The sequence below is a fragment of the Pan troglodytes genome, chromosome 4, assembly GCF_028858775.2.
Source record: "Pan troglodytes isolate AG18354 chromosome 4, NHGRI_mPanTro3-v2.0_pri, whole genome shotgun sequence".
NCBI classification, from domain to species: Eukaryota; Metazoa; Chordata; class Mammalia; order Primates; family Hominidae; genus Pan; species Pan troglodytes.
In genome coordinates, this window is record NC_072402.2 from 43,175,390 (window position 1) to 43,194,640 (window position 19,251).

Below are 19,251 nucleotides of genomic sequence, written 5' to 3' on the forward strand. Positions count from 1 at the left end.
AATGGCACGATCTTGGCTCACTGCAATCTCCACTTCCCGGGTTCAAGCTATTCTCCTGCCTCAGCCACCCAAGTAGCTGGGACTACAAGCATGCGCCACCACGCCTGGCTAATTTTTTATATTTTTAGTAGAGATGGGGTTTCACCATGCTGGCCAAGCTGGTCTTGAACTCCAGACCTCAGGTGATACACCCGCCTTGGACTCCCAAAGTGCTGGGATTACAGGCATAAGCCACTGCACCCAGTCAAAAATGAGTTTTTTAATGCAACATCACATAAAGTAATAACATAGACAATAAACGTTTACTGAATACTTAAGTATGGGCTGAGCATTGGGTTGTTTCACATGGAAAATCCACACAACAGCCCTATAAGACATTAATGTACAAGAATAAAGGTGGGAAAAAGCCAAAACAATTTTGTAAAAACGAGAGAAATCAAGAGCTGCTATACCAGATCACAAAATACATTAATGTTCAATAATAAAAATAGTACTAGTTAAAAAAAAAAAAAAAAAGGGAGACTATATAGCCCAGAATAATAGAACTTAATATCCTCCTTGTTACACTGGTGCTTTTTTTTTCTGAGAAAGGGTCTCACTCTGTTGCCTAGGCTGGAGTGCAGTGGTGCCATTTCGGCTCATGGCTCACTGCAGTCTCTGCCTCCTGGGTTCAAGTGACTCTCCTGCCTCAGCCACACAAGTAGCTGGAATTACAGGCATGTGCTGCCACGCCCAGCTAATTTTTGTATTTTTGGTAGAGACGGGTTTCACCATGTTGTCCAGGCTGGTCTTGAACTCCTGAGCTCAAGCGATCTGCCTGCCTCAGGCTCCCAAAGTGCTGAGGTTACAGGCATGAGTCACTGTGCCCAGCCTACAATGGTGCTTTCTAAATGAGTTTATGAGTGATCTTGTAACACACACAATTTTAATTCCTATGCAAACACTTTTTGCTCGTATTATACTAAGCAAGTGTGGTTAATAAATAGGAAAAACAAGTTATTTCACTGTGCTTTTTAATCTCAGCATCAGATTGATGTTGATATTCTGCTATCCTGTCAATACATTATCTAAAACAATAAAAACAGCTGCGTTTTATATATAAAAGTGGCTCCCACTGGGTACCGTGGCCCATGGCTGTAATCCCAAAGTTTTGGGAGGCCAAGCAGTGTGAATTGCTTGAGGCAAGAGGATCAAGACCAGCTTGGGCAATACAGTGAGACCACCTCTCACAGTAGTAGGGAAGACATAAGTAAAACTCAGTCATGACTGGCTTGAGTTGTTTAATGTTGGCACTAATTAGCACAGCAAAATGGGTGGTGCTAATCTTTTAATTTCCTGCTTGGTTTAGGAATATTTGGATTATATTAGTGCAGTAATAGAGTTAGAGTACCTAGTTATAATTCCATATTTTTAACATCATCTCTAATGTTATAGCCTAGGTTTTCATTAGCATAGGTTTGTTATAGCATAGGTTTATGTTATAGCCTAGGTTTTCATTAATAAAATCTCTGGAGTGAAGCAGCTGCTGCTGAAATTTGGGGGCAAATAACTGCAGCCTGCTGGGAATAGGACTTCTAAAAGGAAGTATGTCTGGAAGGCTGTGGCCCAAGGCCTTTTCTGCTGGCTAAAAGCAGGGTCTCCAGAACCAAAGGAAACACACAGCTCTTGTTAAAATTGAAGATGTTGACGCATGAGGTGAAACAGAATTCTCTTTGGGCAAGAGATGTGCTTATGTACATAAAACAAAGAACAACACAAAGACTCCTGGCGGCAAACTAAACAAAGCCAGAGTAATCTGGGCCCATGGAAACAGTGGCATGGTTCGTGCCAAATTTCAAAGCAATCTTCCTGCTGAGACCATTGGACACAAAATCTGAGTGATGCTGTACCCCTCAAGGATTTAAACTAACGAAAAGTCAATAAATAAAAGTGGATTTCTGCTCTTGAAGAAAAAAAGAAAATCTCTGCAGTTTTTATAAAAATTAGTGTCTATGACATTTAGAATTATATGACCCCACAGAAACTCAAACGTATCATTAAAGTGGTATTACAAAGTAAAGAGAAAAGGAAGAACAATTAATAGATTTCCTAAAGAGAAAAAAATCCAGTCAGTGTATTTGGAGGGCAAGGTTAAGCAAGATACGACGCACCCTGCTTAACCTTACCCTCCAAATACACTGACTGGAATTGTTGCTTTCTTGATGGAAAGAAAAAACTCAGTTGACCATATGAAAATAGGAACATTCAAGTACCATAAACATCTGGGAAAAAAAACAAAACCCTTTACTATTAAGACATATTAAAAACTTTTTTTTTTTTTTTGCTTATCCAGATGGCTAAGATTTGAGAAATTAAAATTCATGGCTGGCAAAGTTGTGACAGAATAGACACACAGTGAGGTATACAGTTCTATAAATTTCCTAGAGAACTATTTGGAATATTGTGAAAAAACATTAAAATGCTCATATACTTTGAGGAAAAAAATCACTCCTGGTAATTATAACAAAAAGAAACAACCCTTTATTGACAAAGAAAGATATTCACTCCAGGATTATTTAAGAGGGGAAAAAAAGCCAAAACAACCTAAATATTCAATGGCAGAGAACAGTCTCTCTCTCTCTCTCTCTATAGCGTACACATATATAATCGTCATTTATGTAAATATGGTTATGTATACCATGATGGAATAGCATACCTCCACTGAAGTTTTAAAGACTAATGACATGGAGGAAAGCACACAGCATACAATAACTGAAAAGAACAAACCATTAAATAGTATATTTAAAATTTTAAGCACTAACTATAGGCGAGATGTCATGTTAATGTATTATATATTATTAAATCAAATTCCTTCTCAAACACCCTGAATACATGCTATTTAGTATACGGTACTTTCACAGAAAAGAACATTAAAAGATGACATAAAAAATACTACCAGTGATTACTCAGGGTGGTGAAAATGCGGAAAATATAAAATTTTCTGCAATTTAGTTTTTTCCCACGAGCTTATATTACAATACTTTTAGAAAAATGGGCTTAACATTAAGTTAACTAAATTCTGTTGCATCACAACTAGTGGGAAATTATTTTTCGGAAAAAAAACAAAACTTCACAATAGAGTCTGTGGTTAAATAACAAGGATTGTTTTTTAAAAACAAAACAAAACAAAAAACAAAAAAACCCCACAAAAATACTGTGCTGTAAATTATCCGAAATCAATTATAATTTAGAACAAACCATACTCACATAATTTTTTTTAAAATAGGCAATTGCTTTTTGAAAAATCTCTTTACCAACAATAAAATTAAGTCTGGCTTCTTTAGAATCTCACTCCCTGATGGCAAAAGAATGAATTTTATAAAAATATGAAAATGAAGAATCACTTAAGAAATTAAAGAATAAGGCAGCATTTATAAGAGGGAACACTTACTTAGGAAGATGCCTTACGAGTACATCTTTGCATATTGGCTGTTCAGCTAAAGTTAGCCAAAATTCACAGGCTTCTAAAGCCACATTTTCATCTTGATCTTGAGTCCTCTGTAGCATGTACTGGAAACACAATATCCTTAATATTAGTCAGTTTAAAAATCACACAATTAGTATCAATTCAGTCCTATTATCAAGCAAGCTTTTGACCTTATGGTTTTCAACCTAGGCAATTTTTTTTTTTTTTTTTTTTTTTTGAGATGGAGTCTCACTCTGTCGCCCAGGCTGGAGTGCAGTGGCGTGATCTCGGCTCACTGCAAGCTCTGCCTCCTGGGTTCATGCCATTCTCCTGCCTCAGCCTCCCGAGTAGATGGGACTACAGGCGCCTGCCACCACGCCCGGCTAATTTTTTTGTATTTTTAGTAGAGACAGGGTTTCACCGTGTTAGCCAGGATGGTCTCGATCTCCTGACCTCGTGATCTGCCCACCTCGGCCTCCCAAAGTGTTGGGATTACAGGTGTGAGCCACCGCACCCGGCCAGAATTTGAATTTTTAAAAAGTTTCCTAGGTGACTATAAAATACAGTTAAAATTAAGAAACACTGATTTAAACTGCTACTCAATGAAAAGTGTTCAGTGAATGTATTGTTTCTGTGTAGTTTTTTTATGATACTACTGAGATTTTTGAAATGTGAATGTTAATCAAATATTAAGCCTTCTTAGAAACATAAAAATAAAAATTAAGAACTCATTATATATTTCTTAAAATGAAGACTCTACAACTACTCAAGCTGTCTCTTGTATATAGACTTTCACGTATTTAAAGTGACATATACATACTGAAATTATAAAGATAATTTTTCATTTGGGAAGTAGTAGTGACATCTCTTAGTGCGAATATAATTTGTAATTCTCAACAAAATAGATTTCTCATGTCCTCTGGAACACACCAAGCCAAATTCACTCACGTGATTTTCACAACGTACCTGAGGGTAGAAGTGCCAACTAATAGACTGTACACATCCTCTTACGGACTGAAACATCTCACCTAACAAAATATGCCCACACAACAGTGTCATAGGCCAACCCCTATTACATGATACATCATGTCCTACTCTTTTGCTACTGAGTATTGTGGAAGAAAGAACTGTAACATTATAAATTAGGCTCCCCAGCTGTGACCAAGCAACTGATAAAATTTCTTCACTTTAGTTAACACTAAGCTTTCAATCAGTCCCGCCTGACTTTTCAAAGAAAAAACAGGCCTACTTTATGCAGTCATGTGTAAAGTTTTAGAACAGGAGTTGCTGCATACCATGAATGCTAGCCTTTTAACAGATCTTAGACTGCAACCTTTAAAAAAGATCCTCCCTTCTCTCTACCATATGGAACTTTGGAAGTGAAAAGGAGGCTCTAGAGAACATACTACTTAAAACACTTCCAAAGTTATACAGTATGTACAACTATACCCAGAAATACAAAACTCCCCACAAAGATAACTTATAATTTTAAGACAATTATAACTATTTTATAGTCCCCTTCCCATCCGGTATGTTGTATTTTCTACCTAGTATTTCTCTTAGGGGAAAGATGATGAAAGAGCCTTTAAATTGCCAGTGTTACCTCAACTATATTATGCATGTGAGGAAGCAGGCGATCCATTCGAACTTCGAGCAACATCACAAGCGCTCGGCACACATTTTTCCGTACCTCTGGTTCTTCATCACCAGCTAATGCAAAGAGATTCTGTTGCACAAGAAATAATTTTTTCTAGTTTTAGAAAGGCTTACACACAAGTAATAAGTAATCTGCAAGTTGGTGACATTTAAAGAAACCCTACAAAGGTACCAAAAACTGACTGAATTGGCCTACAATATTAGATTACAAGAATTAAATGTGGAATAACTGACAAAGATTATGATTTTGATAAAAGATGAAGAGCTATTCTTTTCTGATAGAGTACAATCAGCTATACTTTGAGGAAATTTTTAGTTTTTAAGAAACCATGTCATTAGGACATAGGAGCATTTGTTTGCTCACCCAGAAGCAGAGACAAAAGACTATTCCCTACCAACCCTGATTTTTAAGGTGAGAGGTGGTAATAGATTCAAGATTTATAAAAAGGTGATACAGATTCAATAATCGACAAATATTAGTATATACTGATTTTCTAACTTAACCCTAAACTGATGTTGTTCCATAAAATTAGTAATAAATATTATGCTGTTCCCTACGTCTGCAAGTAAAAAGCAATGTCTGAATGGACAACAGACTATTTTATCTTCAAAACTCTAAGACGTTATTATTCAATTTTACAAATAAGGAAATAAATTAATAGAAGTTAAGTAACTTGATAACCAGCAGAAGATCTGAATCTGGCTTTCATGGTATCAGAGTTCACACACTCATTTCCCTACACCAACAAGCTTCCACTAGAAGAAAAAGACATCTCTCAGAGTGGGGATGTGAGAGGAAAACACAATGAAGCCTTCCTCATGTCACACATAAAGTCTTACTTTATTTACACATACATGTATTAAAAGCAGTAAAACAAGCATTTAAAAAGTTAAGTAACATCCAATGTGTCCCACTGTCTTTTTCCAGGAAATCACAGAAATCCTCTACAAAATGAACCTAAAATCTCATTACAAGAAAGAGGAGAAATTCAACGATCAAATGGGACACTGTGTGAAGTACTATTGCAGCATTTTTAAAATGTTGATTTCCCCAAGTCCTGCTTCCACATTTGACACTCTCAAAACTACGTAGTTCCTGTTTTAATTGTATTTTACATACAAAAGAGCACTGTTTTCCCAGCAGGCACTGCCATTAACAGTACATCCTCCATTAAATTTTATTAAAAGATTTCATTAATTTACTCTAGAGAACAGCAACTGGGTTGGGGGTGGGGATACCCAATGCCATCATCTTGCATTTGTCACTTTTGTTACTACTGTTAATGAATACCCAGCTTTGCCAAGGTTATACATTATAGCCATGTACTGGTAACCAATAAACTTTTCATCAATATGTTAGACTTAGCAGACATGATACCATGAAAACAATGGCAAGTGAAGAAAATCAGTTTACTTATTCACTTGGCAAATTGCTATTGAGGGCCTACTATATGTTAGAGGCACTTCCTCCAGAGGTTTACTGTTTTTGTAGGGTGGAGAATTGGCTAAATCCTGTAGGACTATCAAGTAGTAAACAAGTATTAACATATTTAATAGTAAAGCAAAATATTTTAAAATGTTAGAAAATGTTTCTGCCTCACTTGCTGAGTACAGTCCTATGAAATTTTTATTTTCAGAGATAATTCAATTTCATTTATTTTAGATTATATATATTTCCTTATAAGGTGCTGGTATGTCTATCATTGTCCCCTTTATTAAACTGTGAAAGAGTAATACTAAAAGAAAACACCAGGATAATTGCAACAGAAATACTACTATTAACACTTTAATAGCTAACATGAAGTGCTTGCTTACTCTGTGGCAGCCATTGTTCCAATTTACTTATATCAACTAGGTTTATAACAATCCAACAAGGTAGGTCAATTATTGACTCATTTTACAGATGATATAAAGAAAACATCAGTTAAATAAAGCATCTAAGGTTAAAAGCTACTAAACTGAGAAGCTGGATTTGAACACCAATAGTCTACTCCAGACCTCTAGTATTATCCACTACATTATACTACCTCTAGACTAGACTGAAAGAAAACACCTTGCAGGCATAAAATTTAAGTATCCCTAGTATCAAACACAGTATCTGTTCCATAGTAGGTAGTAGTCAGTAAAACTATTTAAGACACATTTTGGTTTTAACTTGTAAATGGCTAAAGGATCTTTATGGCTACTACTCTTAGTTTATTGGTAAAAGATGCTCAGAAAGAAGCTGGTCAATTTAAGTGACGAGAAAAAAAGTAACGTAACCCCCCCTACTCTTCCTTATAATTTCCCAACAGTAGTATCAGCAGTCTGACTTCTAAGGGACTTTTAAAATTCCATTTCATGAAAATAAAAGTGAAGGTGCTTAAGGAACTTTAACAATCCTTTTAATTGTTATCAAGTAGCAGAGATTTTGAGAAGAAATTGTGGTGCTTATGGTTCCTGGCCAGAAAATTATGCTCTTTTCTTTCCACTTTTATCAGAAAGTTCAAAATGCCTAAAGAGTCTATTTTTCCTGATGCCTCTAATTTTACAATGGAAACCAATGGAAAATACTGTCCTTGTAGTCTGTGCCTTCAGATTCTACCAAATCAACTTAATCTAACCTCACCAATTTTTCACATTTCAAAAACTGCATGAGCTGAGGGACTTGGTTTCCATATGCAATTTGAACAGTATATTGAAGGAAAAATTTTTAAAGTAGTCAAGATACTAAACATACCCCGCCACCAAAATCAGTGTTTGTAGAATGATACAAGTAGAAAAATTAGTAAAAGTGCCTTCTCAGCTAACAAAAGTTAGTCTATCCCATATCCAGTTTTAATACTATCAGAAATAATTTAATTAAATATTGAGTTTAGAATTATAAATGATTCTTGTTTTAAAGCAAAACTACATGCAGTTAGCATCACCTAACCTTCTCAAAAAAAAAAGCTGGGGGGTTGGGAGGGAGACAAGAACAAGTCTTACCTCAATAAAAGAATCAATGTGCAACATTAGAGCTTGAGTCCTACTGATGATAAACTGATTGACACATGCAACAGCGTGAGACCTAGAAACAAAGTTTAAAATTTAACATATGCTCATTGTAACTTTGTTCTATCTATAGAAAATTGGTAAAAACATTCCTCCATAAAAATATTATGGTATGTCTATCAATATACCCACTAAAAAGAATACGTCAAACTTCTGTATCAACAAGGAAAGAATTTGAATGATATACTAAGTGCAAAACACAAGCTGCAGAGCAATATGTATTTCTAAGCAACTAAAAAATGTTAGAAAGGACATGTGCAAATTTTTAATAGTGCATACCCATAAAGAGTGGAGGTTGGGGAGGGGCAAAATTTTTTTTTTAGATACCTACAGATTTAAAAATGATAGGTAAACATTCCTTTTGAAACTAAAAATGGAGAATAGTCCATGTGATCTGGCATATGCAATTCAATTGCTCAGCAGTTCTTATTGACACCAACTTTAAAAATTTACTCTTAATCTAATCATTTCTCACTGCTTTCACTTCTCTCATCCAAGCCATGATCTCTGATCTCTTACCAGGGTTAATGAAATAGGCTATACTTGGTTTCCTGACTTCCATTGTGCCAAACCCCACTACAGCCTGTTTGACACACACAGACCACACTATACTCTCATTCAGATTGCTGCAATAAAACTTAATCTACTTTTTCTACAAAAGGTCAAACAGTAAATATTTTAAGCTTTATGGGCCACATGAAGACCTTTGTTGTCATTTTTTTCCCTCTTAATTACAACCTCTTAAATTTAAAAATCATCCTTACCTTGCAGGTCATGGGCTAAATTTGGCTCCATGGGACATAGTTTGCTGACTACTTGCCTAGACATTCCTTTATACTGTGGCTCCTCCCTTACCCCCTAACTTCAATTCCCATTATGCTGCTACAACCCAAAGTTTCTTTCTTTTGTCACTCTCAAAGGCTGATTCCTAATTCCAGAGACTTCTCACTTGCTGTTCTGTCTTAAACATTCTTCACCATCTTTCATAGACTCACTTCCTTACTTTGTTCAGTCTTTGCACAAATGTTTCCTTTACAGAGAGCCATTTACATAAAGTATCTCTGAATCACTGTCTATCCCTGATCTCATTATTTTTCCATTGTACTCATGACTGTATGAAATCATATTACTTATTCATTATCTGTCCTGTCTCCTCTTCTGAAATATAACCCCATGAAAACCTTTCTTTGTCTTAACCACTGTGCCAAAAACAGTTGATTTTTGGTTCTGCAGTTACAGCAAAGCACATAAACATTTACCAAGATAACATTAAGTGAAAAAAGCATACTATGGGGAGCTCAACCCCTTAAATGTTCAACACAGGGTAAGCTACCTATGCTTTAAAGTGTGTTTTTCTCATTCTATAAAACTACTACTGGCTGGGCGCAGTGACTCACGCCTGTAATCCTAGCACTTTGGGAGGCCGAGGCGGGCGGATCACTTGAGGTCAGGAGTTCTAGACCAGCCTGGCCAACATGGTGAAACCCTGCCTCTACTAAAAATACAAAAATTAGCCGGGCTTGGTGGTGCATGCCTGTAATCCCAGCTATTCGGGAGGCTGAGGCAGGAGGCAGGAGGCAGGAGAATCGCTTGAACCCGGGCAGCAGAGGTTGCAGTGAGCCGAGATCGCGCCACTGTACTCTAGCCTGGGTGATGGAGTGAGACTCAGTCTCAAAAAAAACCAACTCTGTCTCAAAAACAACAGCAACCTACAATTCATTCATTTGTTGGGGGGATTAAACTACATGAGCTAATATATATGTTAAGTACTTGGCATAGTAAACAAATGGAAAAAAAATACAATAAAGTCTTTTAAAGGGCCTTTAAATCAAGAACAAAAATCTTTTAACTTGCATTTTTTTTGTGTGCATGTAAGGCAAAATTTAAAGGCAGAAATCTCTCCTATCCCCAACCTCCAGAGGCACCTACTACTAGCCTCCCCAAACCATTTTTAGAAACTTGGGAACAGTTAGGACATAACATTTTAAATTAAAAGAAACAGTGTGACGTGCTTTCTTTGGAAGTTTAATATAGTTTCTATACATCAGCAATGAAGGAAAAAACTAGAAAGTGTAACTTAAATGCTACCATTTACAATAGTATCATAAGACCAAGTGCCTGGGAATACATTTAATATGTAATATGTTCAAGGCCTCTAAAAATAAAAGTATAAAACTTCATTAAAAACAAGCAATTGGCTGGGCACGGTGGCTCACGCCTGTAATCCCAGCACTCTGGGAGGCTACGGTGGGCAGATCACCTGAGGTCAGGAGTTGGAGACCAGGCTGGCCAACATGGTGAAACCCCATCTCCACCAAAAATAAAAAATTAGCTGGGAGTGATGGCATGCGCCTGTAATCCCAGCTATACTTGGGAGGCTGAGGCAGGAGAATCGCTTGAACCTGGGAGGTGGAGGTTGCAGTGAGCAGGGATAATGCCATTGCACTCTAGTGTGGGAGACAAGAGTGAAACTCCGTCTCAAAAAAAAAAAAAGAAAAGCAATTAGTATTGTGAAAATGACTATTTCTTCTAAATTGATCCACAGATTTAATGTTATTCCAATGTAAATTCCAACAAAGCTTTTCATAAAACTTGACAACTGTAGAATTTATAAGGAAGAGAAAAGGCATTCCTACTGTCCTACTGTAAGCTCTAAATATCATTTCCCAATAAAAGGAATCAGATCTAGGCCAGAAATACAGATGATAAACTTGGAATGCTATGGATATCTATGTATATAAAAATAAAACTTCCTTGTATTGATTTCTGGTGATCAAAGGCAATAACAAAGGCAGAATAATTACTCATGTCACATATTCATAATCAATATCAATTTGTTAATTAGATCTGTCTGATACTATATAAATGGCATTTGTTTGTGAAGAATGAATTTTTCTCCAATATGATCTCTTCCTTATAGATTATAAGAAAATATTCCCCCAGAAGCATCTGAGGTATTTAGTAAGCTCAGAGTAATTCTGTTAAATCATGTATATTTTCAATTCTAATTTCTCATCCTGAAAGTCTGCATATTCCAGGTCAAATTCTGATTTTTAGCCTTTCTTCAACTCATATTTTTATAAGGTAAAACTGTTTTTATTTATTTATTTTTTTGAGATGGAGTCTCACTCTGTCACCCAGGAGGGAGTGCAGTGGTGCAATGTCAGCTCACCACAACCTCCGCCTCCTGGGTTCAAGTGATTCTCCTGCCTCAGCCTCCCAAGTAACTGGGATTACAGGTGCATGCCACCATGCAAGGCTAACTTTTGTATTTTTAATGGAGGTAGGATTTTGCCATGTTGGCCGGGCTGGTCTCAAACTCCTGACCTCAGGTGATCCACTCGCCTCAGCCTCCCAAAGTGCTGGGATTACAGGTGTGAGCCACTACGCCCTGCCATTTATTATTTTAAAAGTCCTGCCAAATTTATATGTTGTAAAACTGTAGGCCTTATTTTCATTCCATTCTGGGACATAATATAAATTTACCTTATAAATAGGAGTAACGTTACCCAAAATTTTTTTCAAGTTGAGATAAGCCAGAACACAATAAAAATACGGAAAAATTATCTTAATATAGTTTCAGCTGTTTGTACAACTCTTTCCTTGCTGTGTAGAAATTCATTGCAGTATGTTATAAACTTTTTTCATTTTGAGATGGAGTTTTGCTCTTGTTGCCCATGCTGGAGTTGCAATGGCACGATCTCGGCTCACTGCAACCTCCGCCTCCCGGGTTCAAGTGATTCTCATGCCTCAGCCTCCCAAGTAGCTAGGATTACAAGCGCCCGCCACCACGTCCAGCTAATTTTTTGTATCTTTAGTAGAGACAGGGTTTCACCATGTTGGCCAGGCTAGTCTTGAACCCCTGACTTCAGGTGATCCACCGCGCCCAGCCTAAACTTTAAGTAACTGCAACTTGTTAAAAAAAGAAAAAAGCCTCAAACACTCCAATTTTTGCTCTAACATATATCAGAATTCAATTTGAAGCTTTAGTCATGAAACAGCAATAGAATAAAATAGAGGGCCCATTAATACACCTATGCACGCATATAACTAAGCATATAACAGAGGTAACATTTTAAACTGATGGGGAGAAGGGACTATAAAATAAATGTGACAGCAAGAAAAAGTTACATAAATGGAAAAGACAGAATGTTTATCTACCTCATAACACACCCACAAATGCCTGATATATTGTTTGTTTGTTTGTTTGTTTTTTGAGACAGAGTCTTGCTCTGTCATCCAGGCTGGAGTGCAGTGGCACAATCTCAGCTCACTGCAAGCTCCGTCTCCTGGGTTCATGCCATTCTCCTGCCTCAGCCTCCCGAGTTGCTGGGACTACAGGTGCCCGCCACCATGCCCGGCTAATTTTTTGTATTTTTAGTAGAGGTGGGGTTTCACCATGTTAGCAAGGATGGTCTCGATCTCCTGACCTCGTGATCCGCCTGCCTCGGCCTCCCAAAGTGCTGGGATTACAGGCGTGAGCCACCGCGCCCGGCCATATTAAGCTCTTAAATGTCAAAAAGCCCTTAACATTTTAAACTCTTAGTAAAGACAAAAAAGGATTAAGATATTCTCTACACACATAACTGATAAAGGATGAGAATTCCTGTAAATCAATGGAGTACAAATAACCTAGTAGAAAAAAGGAAGAGACAAGAACAAGATAAAGGCAATAAACATACAAGATCTTCAACATCATTAATGATAGCAAAGTATTATCAAGACCATAATGAAACACCAAATATCTATTTGATTGGCAACACTTAAAAAATATGCTAATTGTCATGCAATGGAATATTACAGAGGAGTCAAAATGAGCTATAGTGATTCAGTACAGACGAATGCAACATAACATTAAAGTTGCCTATGTCTACATTCAGTACTGTGCAGTTCTTACAATGCTAAAAACTAAGATATATCTCACCCTTTGCATATGCATGCAATAAAATTATCTATCAAGAAATGTAAGGGAAGTATGAAATTGTGATTTAGATGTAGACTGTTGTCAAGGTCTTCATTTTGTTTCAGGTGGTGGATCTGATTGCTTATGTTATTAAAAATAATATATAACTAAAGGCTAAATACGAGTAGGCCATGATGAGAATGTCATCAACTAAGAATAATTCAATTCTGAGTACCTAAAGTCTGATAAAATGGTTCTTATTTTTAAATTGTTTAGTCACTGCCTATAGAACTAGGCAATATATTTTCCTATACTCTAATTTTATATTCTTGAAGTCAACAGTTACGTTGAGAGAGAAGAACGCTTAAGAGTACATAGTAAATGTCAGTTAAACTACATTAATAAGGTATTAAATAATGTAGAATATCATCATATTAAAGATGGATGATACATTTAGTATATATTTACAGCAGATAGTTATTTACCCAAATATACATTAAAGAGAAAAATGCTAAAAGTATGCACAACAGAATCTCAAATGGGTATTAATCAACATTCACGGAACAGAATTTTTTTTTTTTCAGGCAGGGTCTTATTCCATCACCAGGCTAGAGCACAGTGGCTCACTGCAGCCTTGAATTCCTGGGTTCAACTGATTCTCCTGCTTGAGCCTCCAGAGTAGCTAGGACTATAGGCACACACACCACTACACTCAGCTAATTTTTTAAACTTATTTTTTGTAGAGAAAGGGTCTTGCTATGTTGCGTAGGCTGGTCTCTAACTCCTGGCCTCAAGCAATCCTCCTGCCTCAGCCTCCCAAAGCGCTGTGATTTTAGGTGAAATATTTCTGAATTGCTCTACTTTACCTAACATTTTAATCAAATGACCATCTACAAAATAAAAATCGTGAAAAAATATTAATATTTAATATCCAGCAATGGTGTATCGATTACCAGAAATATGATTTTTGAATTTTTTCTGTTTTTCTTTTTTGAGACAAGGTCTCATTCTGTCGCCCAGGCTGGAGTGCAGTGGTACAATCTCAGTCCACTGCAACCTCCTTCTTCTGGGCTTAAGCAATCCTCCCACCGTGACCCTCCAAGTAGCTGGGACCACAGGTGTGTGACACCATGCCCAGCTAATTTTTATATTTTTTGTACAGATGCGGTCTCATCACGTTGCCCAGGCTGGTCTTGAACTCCTGAGCTCAAGCGATCCACCCACCTGGGCCTCCCAAAGTGTTAGGATTACAGGTATGAGCCACCAGGCCCAGCTGTTTTTTTATTACTGAGAATCAGTCACAAAAAGTGAAGTATGTATATTGCCACATTTTCATTATCTTAGTTAAAATGTTAAAAGGGGGAAACTTCCTGGAAACGTGAACTCCTATCCAGTTAACTATGCCAGAAATAACAACATTATAATAATGTTGTAATAATGGAAAACCAAATACCTGCATGTTCTCACTTATAAGTGGGAGCTAAACATATGGTACACCTCGACATAAAGATGGGAACAACAGACACTGGGGAATATAAGAAGAGGGAGGGAGAGGGCCAAACTAGCTAATGGGTACTATGGTTACCACCTAGGTGATGGATTCATTTGTACTCTAAACCCCCAGCATCCACGCAATACGCCTTTGTAACAAACCTGCACATGTATCCCGATTCTAAAATCAAAGCTAAAAAAAAAACAAAAAAACAAACAAAAAAAACCCACAACTAATCCTGGCCTTAAATAAAGGAAGTTAGAAGATGCCTGTTAACTATCATGAATATAATTAACCACTGTAAAAGGCACAAAACTTTTATCATGTTTAACAAAAATTTCCTCACAAAGAGTCAACATTTCACAGGTTTTGTTACTGAAGTAGTCAATTTCAATTACATAAGTTCACCTCTCTGGAACATCCAATATCTTTTGATCTTTTGCTAATGTCAAAAATATTAGGTAATGAAAACTAAGATAATGGTCAGGTTTATCTCACAGTTAATCAATTAGTACTGGCAATATAAGTACCTTATTTTTGGACTACTATGCTTGAAGAACTGTAAAAATTTGGGAATCATGATGTTGAGAGGACGATCTAAAACATCACTGTCTAAAATCTCAGCAGAATCTTCACAAATCTTCTGAAGGGCACCAAATGCTCCCTGTAAGAGACACATTTAAATTATCAGAATTTGTTAAAAATGAAGCCATTTGAAAACAAACTGAAGAATGCTGATTAATTTGTATGGACTAATGTTCTCAGCCCACATAAAATGCCTTCTAAAATCCATGAATTTAATCATTCAATTTTTTTTTTTTTTGAGACGGAGTCTTGGTGTGTCGCCCAGGCTGGAGTGCAGTGGCACCATCTCGGGTCACTGCAACTTCTGCCTCCCGGGTTCAAGTGACTCTCCTGCCTCAGCCTCCCGAGTAGCTGGGATTACAGGTGCCTGCCATTGTGCCCGGCTAAGTTTTGTAATTTTAGTAGAGATGGGGTTTCACTGTGTTGGCCAGGCTGGTCTCAAACTCCTGACCTCAGCTGGTCCGCCTGCCTCAGCCTCCCAAAGTGCTGGGATTACAGGCGTGGGCCACCACGCCCGCTCTAATATTCAATTTTAAAACAAATTATTATATCATCGAGTATGTAAAAATCTCAGTTAAAATACAACGGTATATTTTAGTTTTAGCATTAAATGACTTAGAAGTGGAGGATATTTTGGTTGGCAGGAATTAAATACCAGTTTGTTTAAATTAAATATAAAACTCTACATTTACACAGAAGAGTAGTTAACCACTGTAATACTTTTCTTTTTGAAGCACAGAGAGGTCATTAATACCATTAAAAAGTTACTTAGGCCAGGTGTGGTGGCTCAAGCCTGTAATCCCAGCACTTTGGGAGGCCGACGCGGGTGGATTACCTGAGGTCAGGAGTTCAAGACCAGCCTAGCCAACATGGTGAAACCCTGTCTCTACTAAAAACAAAAAAATTAGCTGGGCGTGGTGGTGCATGCCTGTAATCCCAGCTACTCTGGAGGCTGAGGCATGAGAATCACTTGAACCTGGGAGGCAGAGGGTGCAGTGGGCCGAGATGGCACCACTGCACTCCAGCCTGGGTGACAGAGCAAAACTCTGTCTCAAAAAAAGGAAAAAAAAGTTACTTATAGAAAAAAAAAAAGTTACTTACATATAAAAGTATTCACTGGGTAACTGGTGACAAAATCTGTTGCAAGGGCAGGCAATGCAAATTGGCAACCATTTTCCTATAATCATTTTAATACTAAAGGGGATAATCCAGAGCCTTTGTACATAACATGTAACCTACTAGTTACCCACCCACCTACTTTACTGTTTATATTATATAATTCCATCAGCGGCAACTTGACGCTTATTCTCCATAGTACAGTTTTAAAGTGTCCAACAGAAGGTAAAATCCTTTAAGGAAACTACCCAACATCCTTTTAGATTTTATAATATCTTAAAAATATTAAATCTGAAAATATTTTTAAGTCTAAAATTTAATCAATATATTAAATTTCAGTCTTCAATTTAATATGCATTAAATATCAGGAATTTTAATTAACATGCTAAAATAGTCATATTCAATTATTAAGGTTTTTTTTTTAAAAAAAAGCTTTACTTCTGAAAGCCTATTACATCAAATTAAATGTGAACTTGTTACCCATGTGGCAATTAAAAATTTCAAATAAGAACAAACATTTAGCTATCACTCCATACCAACATCTGGAAAACCACTATCTTTAGTTCAGATGGATGGGAATATTGTTTATTTACAGTATGACTTCTATGTAGTACACTAGCTCAACAATTTCACAATTACTGCAGCTTAAATTTTTTATTCTTGGAAAGCACTTGCTTAAAATTTTGATCTTCTTTTATGTTATTACCATCACACCAAAGCACTATTTAAATGCAATCAACTGTCACATGATGACTTATTTAGCTTTTCTGTAATCTGTAATCTTATCAGTGTATTTCCAAAGCCTTTTTTTTTTTTTTTTGAGATGGCTGGAGTGCAGTGGTGCAATCTCAGTCCACTGCAATCTTCGCCTCCTGGGTTCAAGCAATTCTCCTGCCTCAGCCTCCAGAGTAGCTGAGATTACAGGCATTCGACACCATGCCTGGCTAATTTTTGTATTTCAGTAGAGATGGGGTTTCACCATGTTGGCCAGGCTGGTCTCTCAAACTCCTGACCTCAAATGATCCACCTGCCTCAGTCTCCCAAAGTGCTGGGATTACAGGTGTGAGCCACCACAGCCTCCTGAGTAGCTGGGACCACAGGCACACATCACCACACCTGGCCAATTTCTTCTAATAGGGTTTTACCACATTGCCCAGGCTGGTCTTGAACTCATGCAATCCACCCACCTAGGCCTTGGGATTACAGGTGTGAGCCACCATGGCCGATCGTTTCTTTTTTCCCTTTTAGGTTAGGTTATTCCTGTGGGGTTTTTTTGTTGTTGACAGGTTATTCCTGTGCCTGCCCTGCCTTCAACCTCTGCTCTTTGAGAGGTAGAGGAGTCGATGCTTTACAGAGTCAAAACACCAAATATGGTTTCCACAAAAAATAGATTTCTACCCAAATTGGAAGCCTGCTAATTAAAGAGATACTTACAGTATCCACTAACCATGAGAAATCATCCTCTCTCCCCAAACGAAAAGGATGCTAGTGATCTAATCAGTGGCAAAAAAAACCAAAAAAACCAAACACACACACACACACACACAAAAACCCACAGGTCAGAGTTAATGTATGATTACAACGAAGACAATGGTCCGGCGCAGTGGCTCACACCTGTAATCCTAACACTTTGGGAGGTTGAGACAGGTGGGTCATTTGAGTCCAGGAGTTCAAGACCAGCCTGTCCAACATGGTGAAACTCTGTCTCTACTAAAAATACAAAAAAATTAGGCGGGCGTGGTGGCTCATGCCTGTAATCGCAGCTACTTGGGAGGCTGAGGTGGGAGAATCACTTGATTCTGGGAGGCAGAGGTTGCAGTGAGCCGAGATTGCACCACTGCACTTCAGCCTGGGCAACAGAGCGAGACCCTGTTTGAAACAAACAAACAAACAAAAAAAACGAAGACCAGTTTAGTGAAGTGCAGTGGCTCATGCCTGTAATCCCAGCACTTTGGCTGGAGGATTTCTTGAGCTCAGGAGTTCAGGGTCAGCCTGAACAACAGCGCGACCCCATCTCTACCAAAAAAAAAAAGAGAAAAAATTAGTCTAGCATGGTAGTACATGCCTGTAGTCCCCACTACTTTGGGAAGCTGACGTAGGAGGATTGTTTGAGCCCAGGAGGTTGAGGTGAGCTATGATGGTGTCACTGCACTCCAGCCTGGGAAACAGAGTGAGACGTTGTCTCAAAAAAAAAAACAAAAACAAAAAACACAAGTTCAGCATCCCTTAGATATCTCATATAAGAGGCATAAAAACAATTTAGAGAAGCTAAAAAAGTACTCATGGTCCAGGAATTTGGTAAATTTCATTCTATCTTTAACTGATTAAGCTTGACAAAAACTGTATATTACATACATATACATCCAAGAATAATTTTAGAACAGAAAAGCAAGATACGTCCTTGTGTGAAATACAGTAAAAGAGGTTTATAATGTAACAGTTTTTATAGAAAAATAAATGATTTACAAATGTAATATAACACAAAGGTAACTTTAGGTTTCTAAGTTTTGAGAAGCTGTATGTTTCAGAGGAACTATTTTTCCCAAAAGCTGCTAATACACAACATGACAAGAAAAACAGAAAACACCCAATTATGTATGAAACAAATATCCTTACCTCACAGGTATTATAATCTTCAGAATCCAACAGGCTACAGAGTTTTGGTAAGAGGTCAGGCCAATTCTGCAATTCTCCCTTGGAGGCTATAGTTGTGATCAAAATACCTTGAACAAAAACACACTTCTTTAGGAAATCCAACAGCATTATGTCAGGCATTGCCATGTGAGCAACTGTGTGCACAAACACATTTTATGTAAATAATAACATTTGGCCAGGCATGGTGGCTCATGCTGTAATCCCAGCATTCTGGGAGGCTGAGGCGGGCAGATCTCTTGAGCCCAGGAATTCCAGACCAGCCTGGGCAACATGATGAAACCCTCTCACTACTAAAAATACAAGAAAATCAGCTGGGCGTGATGGTATGCGCCTGTGATCCCAGCTATTCAGGAGGCTGAAGTGAGA

The 19,251-nt window shown here is 37.5% G+C and overlaps 1 protein-coding gene and 1 pseudogene across 11 annotated transcripts in view; one reads left to right on the forward strand and one right to left on the reverse strand.

Annotated features, from left to right (window-relative positions):
* TNPO1 (transportin 1) overlaps positions 1-19,251 on the reverse strand; it is a 98,258-nt gene that overhangs the window by 33,587 nt on the left and 45,420 nt on the right. For all 11 annotated transcript variants that reach the window (XR_010157213.1, XR_010157216.1, XR_010157214.1 and 8 more), the window contains exons 5-9: positions 18,847-18,953; positions 15,060-15,193; positions 8,069-8,150; positions 5,049-5,171; positions 3,431-3,549 (exon numbers count right to left, since the gene is read on the reverse strand). Coding sequence is in view for 7 of the 11 variants with exons in the window: in XM_001153549.6 (XP_001153549.2) it covers positions 3,431-3,549; positions 5,049-5,171; positions 8,069-8,150; positions 15,060-15,193; positions 18,847-18,953 (565 nt within the window). In the remaining 4 variants the exon portion in view is untranslated. The remainder of the gene's footprint in view (positions 1-3,430; positions 3,550-5,048; positions 5,172-8,068; positions 8,151-15,059; positions 15,194-18,846; positions 18,954-19,251) is intronic.
* On the forward strand, positions 1,587-1,940 carry LOC107974708 (large ribosomal subunit protein eL33-like; annotated as a pseudogene).